The 14,996-nt window shown below is 44.8% G+C and overlaps 1 protein-coding gene across 1 annotated transcript in view; it reads right to left on the bottom strand.

Moving 5' to 3' along the window:
* The window catches only part of l(3)80Fj (lethal (3) 80Fj), a 378,408-nt gene that overhangs the window by 47,090 nt on the left and 316,322 nt on the right, over positions 1-14,996 (bottom strand). The window contains exons 45-48 of the mRNA XM_050172680.3: positions 14,837-14,980; positions 10,349-10,612; positions 4,783-4,986; positions 605-745 (exon numbers count right to left, since the gene is read on the bottom strand). Coding sequence (XP_050028637.2) covers positions 605-745; positions 4,783-4,986; positions 10,349-10,612; positions 14,837-14,980 — 753 coding nt within the window. The remainder of the gene's footprint in view (positions 1-604; positions 746-4,782; positions 4,987-10,348; positions 10,613-14,836; positions 14,981-14,996) is intronic.

Genomic DNA, 14,996 nt, shown 5'->3' with positions numbered 1-14,996 from the left:
TTGATTGAGCCACGCCGCCGGGATTTCCCCGCCACCACGAGGGAAAGACAACTTCTGGGGGCACTTTTCCGCCACTTGAATTCAATATACCGGGAGTCGCTGCTATTTTTCTTCGATGTAAGCGTAATTTTTGCTATATATACTCATTGTAACTATACAGTGTCCAGAAATTATTTGATATATAGAATAATTCGATGTAAACGGGTTCGATGTAGTCAGGTTCGACTGTATAATCATGTTTAACTGCGTAACATTATGCAATGCCACATCCTAAATGACTGCACAGTCCTTTTTCAGACCAAATCCTACCAAACAGCTTGTTTGTCATGTTCACTTTTCAATGCCACCAAGTCAAGCCCATTACCGCAATTACCTCTGCCATGTGCAATGGCCTAGGGAGGACACTTTCTCGTGCACCCTCATTCATGTTGACATGAGCACTGAAGGAGGTTATCTCAACAGCACAAAATACATAGTACTGACATGACAGCACACCATATAAATGGTGTAAAAAGTTTTCTTTTTATGCAATGTTTTGCACCCTCTTGAGAGCAAAACACCAACGAACACCAAGGACCTCGTCGGAGCTTTTGGGAAGACCAACCTTAGCAAGTAGCAGGGCCAACGTCTCAAGCACAGCCACTTTGACGCTGAAGCTGAACCGGTCACCTAGGATACGGATGAGCGGTCCCGTGATGCTGATGACCGACTGCCGCAAGGAGGCAGCATCTGTTAGCCGGATCACCTGAAAGAGAAAGTACGTTCAAGGGACTTGCAACTGGCCAGAATGTGTTGCTAGACTTTGATGAAAATAAAGTGACCCAGATCTATAAAGTGATAGAATCAAGTATGATGTTCACTCCAGGTGATTTAAGTAGGAATTATAATTTTAAGTATGCAAAGAAAGTCTCAAAAACCAGTAAGTGGTGTGAACTGGCAGAAGTCTTGGTACTTCGGATGCAGTGTATGAAATTACTATATGGTAACTCAGTGCTTATTAAGTGCCACATAATTATTGTTTAAAGTTCCAGTTTGTACATTACAGTAGAACGGAAAACCTATGTGATCGCAGTCTGCAGCAGGGAATGGTGGCGTGTTTCGGTAATTGCCAATTAAAAGTGTGCACTACTCTTCCGGCGTAGGCGAAGATGCTTATCGCAATAGGATTGGCAGTGGTAGCTGTGAATGCGGCGTGCGATGACCCCGGAGAAGATTTGCTAGTACCAAAATGAGAAACTAAGTGTGCGCCAACATTTTCATGCAAGACAGGCATGTGAGTACTGCAGTGAAGCTGCCATGGCAGGCAGCTATATACTGTTCTTGATCACACGTGCCTCGCACATTTTCTTGTTTACATGGAATCTAGTGGCCCTAATACGTATCATACGGTTGGCGACATACTGAATGTTGGTGCTGAAAAAGCATGTTTTCCGGGAACATATGAACTGGTAAAATATGAGCGTAACTCTGCTGAGCAATTTTTTGTGTCCTCGATTGCAAACTTTGGTGCCGGAAAATGTATGTAATGGGAACACACCAATGAGGTTCTACTGTATTAGGCTCTTGCGCTTTATTCTAAGCGTATTATAAATTTAAAAAGTCGACGTTAACAAGCAGCTTAACAAAATCTGTTGCTGGGCTAGTTGGTTCATCATTGAACGAGATAAAGGAAAGCGCGAAATTCAAATGGGAAGGAAAGAAAGACAAGAGACACAGGACTGGCGCAAAATGTGGTGGAGAGTAAGACAGCTACAACTGCACCTGTCGTCCGTCTCCGATCAATGCTGATGTAAAATTGCTATCCGGCTCACCTATCACTCTTTCCAGCGTGCTTCCTGTCAACAACTATATCCTCAATGCAGATAGAAAAATTCATATAAACAAAATGTTTAATGGCATATTCTGCATTAACACTGCATGATTGACACTATGACCAGTAAGCTTTCCATTGCACTAAAAAAAATGGGTACAGTAAAACCTAGTTAAACCACACCCACTTAAACGGTAGTTACATTTTAAAAGTAGTAAAGTCAAATCCCCGACTCAGCGGCCATTAAACATAATGCGTTTTGTATCAGCATAAACTGTATCAGCTTATGCATACGTATCGGTTAACACAAAGTGTTTGCGCTTTTTGTAGCACAATCACGGTGGTAGGTTGGCCAGGCAGAACAAGCCTTAGAGATCAAAACGGCCTCCAAGCGCAAACACAAAGGGCGCTTGTAAGGGTGAAGTTGGCAACAAAGTAGAATGAATTTAATTTATGAGGTAAGGGGGAAGAAGATGGAAGAAGCTCTGAAGTGAAGGAAGCTCATAGTAAAATTTATTATGAAGAATGACTAAGGAATATGGAAGAAAGTAAATGGGCTGGGAGAGTGTTCAGGTATTTGTACACGAAAAACACTGATTCACAGCGGAGGAAAAGAACCAGGAAGCTTACCAGCAAGTATGCGGCCTGTAGGGTGGGCAACACAGCAACAAAGAACGTCATGTGGAATGTCAGAGAGGCTGAGATAATCTCATAGGTGGCGGCAATGGAAAAGAAATTTGCGATGAGTAACTACTTAAGAAAAAACGAAATCAGGAAAAAAAAAATTTATGATAACTCAAAGGGAAGCTCTTTACTTTTTGAAGTGAGATCAGGATGCCTTAGAACAAGCACTTATAAAGTGAGATACTATAAGAAGGAAGAAGAAGCATGCGCTTGCTGCAGTAACGCTAGGGAAACTACGGAGCATGTTTTATTAGAATGTGAAAATATCTGCCCAGCAGTCTATTTAGCCACCACTGGCATCCTTGAAGCCCTTGGGTTCAGCGAGAGCAGGGGTAAAGTAAACATGTCCGCAATAGAGAGTAGTAAGAGGCAATTGGAAGATTGGTGGAAGTAGGGAAATAACGAACAACGGAGGCATACAGAAACAAAGTTCACAATAGGGGTTCAGAAACTGTGGTTATGAGAATTCCTCATGGGTTTCTGTTTCTTTTATTTCTTAAACATAGGTAGGACAATAGGCAATATAACAGCAAGAGCTTGGTGGTGCAACCCACCACGCCATTCCAAAGGGGACGCTCATAACATCCATCCATCCATCCATCCATCCATCCATCCATCCATCCATCCATCCATCCATCCATCCATCCATCCATCCATCTATCCATCCATTCATCCATCCACATTAACATCAGCATCATTTCGGCACCGAGCCAGAGAGCGTTGTGGCTGGCTAGTGGTGGCCTGTGTTGTGGCATTGTGCAAGCTAGGACTCGCGTCATGCTGAAGCTTGGACAAAAACTGGGTGCTCAGCATAAAAGAAAAACTGGACATCGTTCGTGCTATCGAACGTGGCATGAAGTCGGTGCTGGCATGTGAGGGGTTCTACCATTGACTAGGGTGTGTGGCATATGGAATGAGAAGGAGAAGGTGCCCGACACTGCGCCACCTCGGTACTCCGAACACTCTGACTTGACGACAGAGTAAGCATTGCAAGTGCGCTTGGCAGTCTTGGCTATGCCCTCTTCCTCGCAAAAAAGCAGGTGCTTAGATTCGCAAGCAAAGTTCTTTCCAAATTTTCTTGCAACAATAGCAGGGGGGTGCATAGAATTACGAAAATACAGTAGACTTATTGCGAAAATACAATACACTTATTTGAGACATGGGATCCAAACATGCTCACACACAGAAGTTAGAATATCACCTCCTGTTTACAAAGATGGCAGTAGTCAGAAATATTCTAAGCTACTAAACAGGTCTAAGAACTAAGCTTACTAACACATCGACATGAAAATCAGTACTTTTTTTTTGTGTGTGTACATGTGCGTGCGTGCATATACTTTACACAAAGCAACAAAACTGAATGCGATTTTGTTTTACTGTTTGCTCTTTTTGAGCAAACACTAAAACAAAAGTAACATTCACTTTCATCATACGTACCTCTGCAATGTATTTATTAGCATTTATTAAAATGCAAACAGGTTGAAAATATCTCAATGCACTATTGCACTTTTATCTTTGCCTGCATTTGAATCAGCAGCTTAATTCAGTCTGTTATATGTTAGAAACCATAACCTCTTTAGAAGCTGGCTCCCATGGTTATTGCATGTTGCACTCCCATGTAATTATGCACAGCAGGCTTTGCGATTAGTTTTCTTGCTACTACTATTTCTAATTTATGCCCACGGAACATGACTGTGATATGAAATGAAGGTGAATAGACATGTGGGCTTCTAAAGTTGGCTGACGACTGCCTGCACAGACAAGCTACAAAGCATGACATAACAATGATGTGGCTGTGCTTTCAGAAAAAAAGGAAAATGCAGTAGCAGCTACAAACTTCAGCATCAAAATTTAATGTAAAGCAAGATCACATGGCCAAGTCTTCAAAAGTGAGTGGGCAAAGATTACTGTCTAAATTGGCAAACAGTAAAAAGAAAACTGGTCTCGTTGTCTTGTCAGCACTGTGCCCCTATCCAAGCATTTGGTTCTCCAGTTGGGATGTCTCTAGACTGTCCTGTGGACTTTCCTGAAGAATGGGGCTATTTATCCAAATGCCACAAAGTCCTTTCAGAAGATGAGGTTCAAGGAATACGACATTATGGATAATTCGTTCTCTAATCCACAATATAGGTCCCTAGTGTAAATAGCCCCTAAAAGTGCTGCAAGTTAACAGTGACAAGATAACAGGAAATGGGACCACTTCATTGGTCATAAACTGCGAGTGATGCTGCAGTTGCTGAAAAAGACAAGTCAAGCATGTGGAAGACGCAGTGGTCACATGTTGTCACCTCGCCAAGCCCTTGTGCCGCTTGTTCCTTGAGTTCAGGCACCCCGATGAGGATGGCCTCGCGGAAGATGGGCAGAATGGGCGAGATGCCCTTCTCCTGGCAGAAGCCCGGCAGGTACTCCTGGCCCTTCAGGTCACTAGCCGCAAACCGGATTGCTTGCCGCACATCCATCACGTACTCAATCTGCTGGTTCGTGTCCAGGGTCTGCAATGTTGCAAGGAGACCATAAGTTGCAGAAAAATGCAGTGAGCACAGCCCAAGGCAATGAAGTGCATGACACACCAGCTTTCCTTTATGTCTTTTTGCATCTGAAGCCGAGACAATTTAAGTGCAATGTGCCCTCGAATTTTATGAAGACAGAAGTGGAACAGCTCAGTGTTTTCAAAGAAAGCATTTTGAGCTGAGCTATGTGGCATAATTTTACAGCAGACATTGTTTATTTGACTCTGGTTACACAAACACCATAGGCGTACAGCAGGGGGGGAGGGGGGCAAGGGGGCACTTGCCTCCCCCCCCCCCCCATCTATGAAAGCGGCCACTTTCAGCTGGGAACCGGAAAGTCCAACAAAACAATAGCTGAGGCTAAAATTTCTTTTTTAATATTAGAGTGACCACATAACTAATGGTTTTCTTTACTATGCATCGCCTGCTTGGAAAGCGAGGATTGTCTTTAGTGCCTTCTTGGGGTGTGTTGTAGTGCACAATGTGCGGGATTTGCCATACAGGTTCACGTTGCAGAGGACACCTGGCGCCAGGCAGTTTCCGCTCTAACAAACTGTCAGCTTGCGCAACTTGCATCATGGCCAGTTTTTTGGGTCCACTATATCCGTATTCGAAAACACAATCAGCTTGCTACATTTAACCTATGGGCAAGGGGGGAGTCTGGATAAAGTGTTATAATCAGCTGCGCCCAACGACTGGTGTGCCTTACGGCATGAAATAGTTGGTTTATCAAATGCCGATAATGATGATGTGCAGTGTTTAATGGCACAAGGGTAAGGTATGGCCAAAGAACGTCATGACAAATTGTAATTTTAACGATGTATTCTGAATGGCGTGGACAGTGAATTCATCCTGGTAGATGTGACATGGCTGTAAAAGGGCCTAAAAAATGTCGCTGTATATGGCGTAAAATATATAGGTACTAAAATAATGACACTGATTAGTAAGGGACATGGGCGATGGAAATTGTGTTTTGGTAAAAGTATACGACAATGAAACAGCAGTGACACTAGAGCTTCAAGAGGGCCCTCAAATACAAGGGCTGTTAATCATGTGTTAAAATTACCTGGCCAAATTATTTTCAGGGCATCTGTTTTGGCTAAGAAATCTAAGACTATTTGCAGATTAAAAAGTGGGTCATTGCTAAGAAAAAATGCAGGGTGAAGAGGTATATTTTCGCTATATGCAGAAGCGAAATACTTTTTCGTCTCTATTTCTATTGCAGGGCACTGAATAAGAACATGGAGTACTGTCAGACTATTGCCGCACTTACTTCGGTCATCCAGTGATACATGTAAGTCGGAGGATCGCCCCCAGTCAAGAGGTAAAAGTGAGTACCCTAAGTGTGTCCTATTCTTAATTGGCAAAGAAGTAGAGTAAACCTCGTTAATTCGAACTCGGTTAATCCAAAATCCCAGATAATTCAAAGGTTTTCTGCTGTCCCGTACCGTATTTACTCGCGTAATGAACCCACTCGCGTAATGAACCCACCCCCCACTTTTGTCGTCGAAAATTGATTTTTTTTTTTTTTTTACTCGCGTAAATAACGCGCACCCGCCCGCAGGGTCGGTGTTCAGCATGTTCGCGTTATCTCGGCTCAATTGGCCGGCGCTGTCGACTGTCGACGATCATAAAATTGTCTGATCGCGCAGTGATAAAATAAACATCATTTGAAGCCAACGATGCTGAACACCGGCGACGCGAACGCGGGTGACGCGGGCGTCGACTGCACGCTTTCGTTGATCGTTCATTGACCTTGCATGATTCGTTGGTGGATGCGCAAAGGGCTTTACTGGGGCGTCCTCTTTGAAATGGGGTGACGGCAGTTTCCACCACGCTCGGCTATTTTCTTTGTATTTCTCGAACCAATTTGTCAAACTTCTCTAGATTCTTTTTTTTTACAATGATGATGATGATGATGCAGGTTGCCGAGTGCCATCTATTAAATGCAAAGCAAACCTCTGCTTATAGCGCCATGCATGCGCGGCGGCGGCAGAACGACGTAAAGACAACGCACTTGGACAGCGTCGGTCGCCATTTCGCCAGTCCTATTTTGTTGCTGTTTAAGTGCTTCGCTACGACCTTTGCATTATTTCGTGCGTGCTGTGCATTTTCTGCGCGTTGTGCGATGGGGCGTTACGCTAGCTACACGGCCGGTTTTAAGCTCAAAGTCGTGGAGCATGCTTTGGAGCATGGCAATCGCGCGGCTGGACGGCATTTTAGTGTAGACCCCGTGCGTGTGCGCTACTGGAGGAATCAACAAGAGGAACTCAGAGCGACGAAGAAAGATCGCCGGGCCTTTCGCGGGCCGAAGCAGGGCAAGTTTCCTCGCGTCGAGGAAGAAGTTCTGAGCTATGTGAAGAGGCTCCGCAACGAAGGATGTGCCGTATCCCACGAGCTGATACAGAATCACGCGATATGAGTGGAAGCGTGGATTCAGATAGAGAGCCCGAGTGAGACAGACCATAAGCAGCCAGCAGCATGAAAATAAAAATGAATTTTTAATTCACATTCATCGCGTACGTGTTTTTACTATAAAGGTAAGGTTGGGATTGCGATTTTCCTATCTTCATTGTGACATGAAATTTCGACCTAAAAAATATCTAAATTTTTTTTCCCCGCGTAATGAACCCTCCCCCCAAATTTATGTCAACTTATCTGGAAAAAAGGTGGGTTCATTACGCGAGTAAATACGGTATTTTCCAATGTAAATTTGACCCGATAATTCGAACCAAGGGCCTAGGCCAACCCAGTTAATTCGAAGATTTGGGGTGCTACGTGGCAATTTCCGATCCCCATTTCACCGTAAACCCGATGAAACGATGGCCATTCAGAGACCCGAGGCGATGCCACGTAGCAATTGCGATTATTTATAGACGAAGCGCCCAACTCGTAGTACTGCTAGCACAAAACTCATTCCACGGTACACCCTGGGCACCACTGAAACGCTCGCCTGTAGAGGAGAAGACATGCTTCACTGAAACGCAGCGGGCATACTGGTTTTTGTCACGTGCTCTCATCCCCCACTCCGCACACTCCTCACAGTCACAGCGTGAACGCTTGTTCCGTGCCGCTGCCACTGGCTGCCGTTCACCCATTCTCTCTCCGTGCCTACGGCGACGTGTGTGCGCAACGCCGGTCTGTGCCATTTCTTTGTGTGCGGTGGTAAAGAGTGTTGCAGCTAGCGTGGTGTTCTTTCTTTTTTTCTGAAGTGTGCAGAAGTGCCAGTGAGCGAAGATGCCAAAGTATAAGATTTTAACGCTGCAGCAGAAGTTCCGCTTGATCCAAGAAGCGGGTAAGAACACGGGTTCCAAGACCAAGTTGGCTGAAAGGCACAGTGTGCCCCTCTCGACGTTGTCCACAATATTGAAGAACAAGTCGAAGGTACTGGAGGCCTACAGCAAAACGTATTCTTCGAAGCGGTCGCGAGTACGGGCTCTCATATACCAAGATGTGGAATCAGCTTTACTTCGGTCATCCAGTGAGACGTGTTCATGTTTGCTTGTGCGTGCATGACACTGTGCTCATTAATTTAGTTAGTAAGTGAATGGTTTATACTGCCATTAAAGCTACAATTCTCATTTGGTATAGCTGTCTACTAATTTGCTATCGCAATCCATGCTTTGCCTTTCGGCAGAAACTGCAACTTCTTTTATTCATCCCAATTTTAGTAAATTGGGAGTAAATCTTAGTTTGTCCAAATGAGAAAAAGTTGGATTTCTCTATGAAAGAATGAAGTGCATGGTACTGTAAAGGCCTTCTTTCTTTGGTCACAGAAAACGGGTGTGCCTCACACCCGTTTTCTTAAGTAGAAATTGAAGGTGCGTTAGAATCAAGTAAATAAGGTATAGCTTCATCTATAAGTTATGTAATTTCTACATTTGACTTTTTGCTTTGAACCTATAAAGACTGGGTGCACATTAGGATTCGGGGGTGTGTTATGATCAGGTAAACACTACCGAATGAGACAGTGGCATGTGTGGGCATTCTATCTCTTCATTAATTTGTCTCGCTCAATAATTTGATTAGTTTCACAGGAGGTCCCATCAAAAGCGACTGAACAGTCAACTTCCGATAAATTCGACCCAGACGGGACAGACAAAACTGATCGAATTATCTGATGGGTCAAATTATATGACACAGAAAAAGGCAAGAACACACCACTGAGTCATTTGCCAGTATCTACAGTATCTACCTGATTCTAAAATGCCCCCAAATCAATATGGCACCTAGTTTACATGTCTCCAAAGCAGAGAACTAAAGTAGAAATGACAGTAACACTCATAAACAATGTAAAAATGTTACCTACCCCAGATTTTTGGAAAGAAACATGTGTTGCACCGTGGTGGGTGGTTTTCTAAAGCCAGCTTCACTGCAGTTTTGAAACCCACCTTTGCCACAATACAAGAGTCTTATGTGGGAAGGCATACAAATGTCACAAAGATGGTTTTTGGTTTCATATTTGATTGCACCACGCAGGCAGTAATCGACCATGCATGCAGTTGTCGGCCCAATATTTCGTTAAAAAAAAAAAAGAAAGGCACACATTAAAATTGGGTAAATACCCGCATGCAGACATTTTGAGGTATGGTTATTTCTTGAAAATCTTCCTAGGGAAGGCCGAAAATAGGTGTTTTTGACAGGAAATTTTACCGTGCATTTGACGCATCCGCTGTTCCCTAAAGGGGTGACTATTGAGTTCACCATAGGTGTCAGGAACGCACATGCTGATTGGTCAAGTTCAAATTATACAGCGAAGGCCAGCTTTGGGATCAAAATAACTAAAGTTTGGAACTTTGGAACTGCATTGTAGACGGCCAGGACATTTGGTCGGGATCGAATTTACCAAAAAATTGAATTAACCGGTGTCAAATTAACAGAAGTCTACTGTTTTACCAAAAAAGAAAAAAAAGAAGGTTACACTTGTGCAACGTGAGTCACTGTGTAAAATATGATTTGTTTGTGTTTGTAAAACACAAAGTAGTTTGATAAGCTTGACATGAATATCAGAGAGCCAAAAAGCAACATCTCAGAGCGCTTTGATCAGGCCCAAAGTGTACATGACTGCAAAAGAGCGTCGGTGCACAGGTAACACTGTCAAAGAAGCATGCCATGTACACCTTTGGATGATGTGCGACAATGAATGAAAAGCGATTGATTTCACTTTGTTGATATGTGGCAGCACAGGGGCAGTGACAAATTGGCAGTTTAACATTCAGACACCTCACAACGACACCGTCGGAGTCAGTATCTAAAGCAATGTATAGGTTCAGGACCAAGCAAGACTTCGCGAGACGTTGGCCAGAGAAGACCCAACGCAGTCCCAGTGCGTCACGTAGCTTACCTTGGTGACGGCAGCGAGAGCCTCCCCAGCAAGCTGCAGCACGTGGCGGTCTGTGTCGGTGAACAGACGCAGCAGCTCCCTAAGCAGCTGAGGCACGTGCGGAGTGAGGGGTGCCCTGGAATGGGCGCAGAATGCGCACAGCAGGGCCACAGCCGCACGGCGCTGGCTGGGCTGCCGAGCACCCGCGAGCAGCTGCTCCACTACCGTCTGCACTCCGGCCTCGTCTACCACCGACAGCACCACGGCTTGGCAATATTCCAGCTCCTGCAGGCCAGGCAGTGACCCCACATCACACAGGCGTTCAAATAGTGAAATCTTAAAATGAAATCAAATACAAATATCAGAGGAAAACAACATTAGAATACTGAACCGAATAGCAAATACAGTAGACCCTCGTTGACACGTTCCCGTTACGTACGTTTTTCCAGCGCCAACGTTCGCAATCAAGAATACAAAAAAATGACCCAGTAGAGTTACGCTCATTTTTTACCGGTTCTTAAGTTCCCGGAAAACACTACTTTTCGGCACCAAAGTTCAGTACATCGCCGAAGTGGGATCGTACGACACCTTTTCCAATTACTAGATCCCATGGAAACAAGAAAATGCGCGAGGCATGCGCGTTCGAGAATAGTATACAGCTGCCCGCCATGGCAGCTTTACCGCAATACTCGCCCGCACGTCTCGCATGAAAACGCCGGCGCAAACTCATTTTCTCATTTCGGTACCAGCAAATCTTCCGCGCAGTCGTCACAGGCAGCATTCACAGCTATCACCGCCAATCCTATTGTGATGAGCATCTTCCCCCATCTTTTTCACAGCGTGTGGTGCCGTCGGAAGCGTAGTGCATACGTTTAATAGGCGATAACCGAAACACACCATTCCCTGCTGCAGACTGCGATCATATACGTTTTCCGGCCACTAGATCCCATGTTAACAAGAAAAGTGAGGTGCGCATGATCGAGAACAGTATATAGCCGACCATCTCACGTGAAAACAGCACACAGTTTCTTATTTCAGTATTGTCCGGGTTGTCGCACGCCGCCAAACCTAATGCGATAAGCATCTTCACCGATCTGTTTTACACCGCATGGTGAGTAGTACCATTGGTCACATACTGCACGCTTTTAATAGGCGATAATCCAAATGTTCCGCAGTTCCTTGCTGCAGGCGGCGTCACCCACCAGCGTGATTTCATTTCGGTTTCCCGCCTCCTTAAAACACTACGCAATGGGAAAACAACAAAATGAGTCTCGGGCTGCTGGAGCACCACCACCTCGACGCGCGTTGGCGTTGCGTGCTGCAACGATCCGCGTGATGGTTTGCATTACGTAGATGTCAATAACAGTTCTGTGTTTTAGTTATTCTCATCGTACGTTTTCCCAGTTAATAAATTTTTTCTCGTGGTTTTTTCCAAAACGTATGAATGAGGTTCTACTGTACTCTTGCAATTTTATAACAGAAATATGAAGGTTTCAAAGAGTATGTTTGGTAAAAAAAAAGGCTTTCTTACATTATTTGATACATATACGGCTGAACCCACTTATGGTGGTCCCAGATATAATGACCATATTTCAGTTCACTTTCTATATTCATCTACTATACCCAATGAAATTGTGCCCAGATATATAGAAAATTTTTTAAAGTGCGATACTGTCAAACAAGACATTGAATCTGATATGCAGCACATGTAATGGAAGAAAGAAGCACAGTGTGGGTCTTGGTATTGCTCACTGTGCACATAGGTGGTAAGAGCAGATCGCCAGTCTCTTTCAGAATGCAAACGGCCTCTTGGTTCGATACGCATTCCAGAAGAAAGTGTGGACGACACTAGATATTTTCACTGAGTAGCTCCAGACATGAGATGCCGAACTGAAGCGCCGCTGCATTTAGCTTTGTAAGAACATGGGCTTCCATGAACGACATTTTAGTGAGGCTTGTACGAATATTCTATATTTTTAATATTCTAACAATATTGTGCTATTTGACATTCGCTTTGGCTTGAATTTCAGTATCTCCAGTAGCGGATGCATGATTCATCCACATTGTATCTTTGGCCAGCAGCTCTGTTCCTCACCTCTTCGGTGATGCTGACAGTGGAACGCTTTACCCTGAAGGTCATTTCACGGCAGTACGGGCCACACAGCCATGAAACCACACCTCAGGTTGAAATTCACGCCGAACCCACAACCTTGATCATACTAATTTTGGTGTGTCATACACACAAAAATATGGTAAATATCAAAATGTGTAATGAACAGCTTCTGTTTTGGTCAGCAAGTCGCATCGTATAGAGAGAAGGCCACAATAAATTTGTTTACACTCATCTACTGATTTCTGCATCTGCTCGATTATTCAAACATGTTATTCGCAGCGATCATGAGAGAGCCGTACATAACTGAATATATGTTCATTGAAATGGCACTAAGCCATAACATTGTTGGCCGGCACCGAGCAAAACAGTGCTGGCAACGCCTAACATCCAAGCCAAGCGTGGCAGTGGACTGCAAACCGTCGCGAGAGGTTTGCCGCTCATCAGTGATCGGGCCCCAGAGATGAACCAGCTTCCTTTTTTCCAAGCAAGGAACAAACTTTTTGTAAGATATATCAACATCTGGCTCTTATGTCAAGGTTTTATGCAAATCCCACAACTATTAGAACTACTCGCTTCGACTTCACTTCAAACCAAAAAATTGGGATTTGAACAAGCCTACATATTAGGTCTCCATGGGCAGCCGAAATGCATCTGACCCCAATACCAATTTGGGACAGATTTTGACGTTACAATTTAGATTTAGCAAAACCACCGCACTCAACATCCTGCCTTCACAGAAAGAGTGTTGCGACTGCAGCGTGCAAGACTCGTGTATGCTGTGCAATTCAGTCCACGCTGAACACATTTTATTTGTTCTCACTAGGGTTGCATGTGAATGGGAATGGACTTGAATGTTTTGCAAGCTAAGTGCCACTTTCAAATTTAACAGCGTCTGTGAAGTGTTGGCAGTCACCGATTGACGCAACAACTGGAGGGAAAAGCCCAAGCACAAAGGGACCGCGACATGTTGGAGCACCAAGCAGCAGAGAAGAAACAGGCAGATTTGGGGTGGACAAGAAACGAGGACAACTGGTTCCAACCGGAAGTCAGTTCCAAATGCCGACATGAAGCCGCATCATGTGCCATAGAAAGTCCAAGTGCGATAAGATGCTACCGTGCCTTGCACATCTTGTGCTTAGGTGAGAGTGCGCGAGGGCGAGAGAAAGATGGTGACTTCATGCATGAGTGCCGCCTTCCTGCATGAGCAAAGCGAAAGAGAGGGAGGGGAGTGAGCTCGAGGTAACGCGATCAAGCTCATGCGAGGGGTGGGGAGGAGGGGGGGGGGGGTAAGTGCGCAGCCACGGCCACATGTCTCGACCATGGCTGCACATGGCTGTAAGCGTGGCTCTGAGCGCATACGCAGCCGCGCACCCTGCTTTAGAGGTAATCTGCCGCAGGTGCAAGGAGTGGGCATGCTGAGATGGCATGACACCATTAAGTTGTCTTCCTGCGCGCTTAGTATTGAAGGTTGCATAATCTCGAGTTTTGGTAACCCGTTGTAGCGGCAGGCAGATGAAGGATTCGCTCCTCGCTGCTGGTGCTTTTCGTGATAGTGTCGCCCCAGTGCGGGCGACCTGTCAGCAGCAGGGGTGGGGTGCAAGCGAAAGCGTGGCTGGCTTTGCTCAATTCGTACTGCCGATGTGAAGATATCGTCGACGTAGCATGAAACCCCATCATTCGTTGCTGACTCCCAATTCATAAAATTTGCTTTTTTTCAATTGCCTGCTAATTCGGAAAATTCTGTGGCTCTTCTCCATGTGAGAAAAATCGATCGGCGACTGCTTATTTGCATAAAAAATCGAAGAGTACACATTTGGGCTGGTTGGTTGGTCTGTGTCTCTCTCTTCGTCCTGTTGCGCTGTTTACTGCTCCTAAAAGGTTGAATTTCAATACAACAAAATTTTGCTATAACGAAGCAAATTGCTGATTTTACCTACTTCGTTATATCGAGGTTTAACTGCAATAAATGAACTACGCACAGCCCAATAATTTAATTAAAGTTTAACACTTTTGGCCACAATGCGATGTGCCACGTGAGGCAATGACAATGTTCGACTGTCTCAGAGGTTATGAAATGTGGCGCACAACAATGCCTCAAGCAAACACCTCTCCCTTTATGTTCTGTGTACTGTGCAGACAAACAGCAGTGGTGCAAGCGAGGTAACATGTAACATCAACTCATCACTATTGTATAGGACTAAACGCTCAAGAAATTACAAATTCGCTGCCAGCATCACAACTAATCATTGTTAATCAAAGCAAACAGCACAGAAACCTTCACTTACGTGGATTTCCATAGTGTGTGGGATACACCGATTTTGGACATTCAGTATATGCAGCATATATGTACGTGCACAACAGGGCTACACTAGCACAGTACGAGTGAGCCCACCCACCTCCTGTTGTTTGGGTGTGTCCAGCGAAGCACTGAATGCTGTCAGCAGTGCAGGCAGGATTTTGGGCAGGTGCCGCGACAGGGACTCTCCAGCCACAGCTGACAAATGCGACAGGGCCTTGGTGTTCACAGGAGGCGTTGTCAGCTGTAACCAGGAAACA

Source organism: Dermacentor andersoni, chromosome 3 (genome assembly GCF_023375885.2).
Source record: "Dermacentor andersoni chromosome 3, qqDerAnde1_hic_scaffold, whole genome shotgun sequence".
Lineage (NCBI taxonomy): Eukaryota > Metazoa > Arthropoda > Arachnida > Ixodida > Ixodidae > Dermacentor > Dermacentor andersoni.
This window is presented reverse-complemented; position numbering and strand designations above follow the sequence as displayed.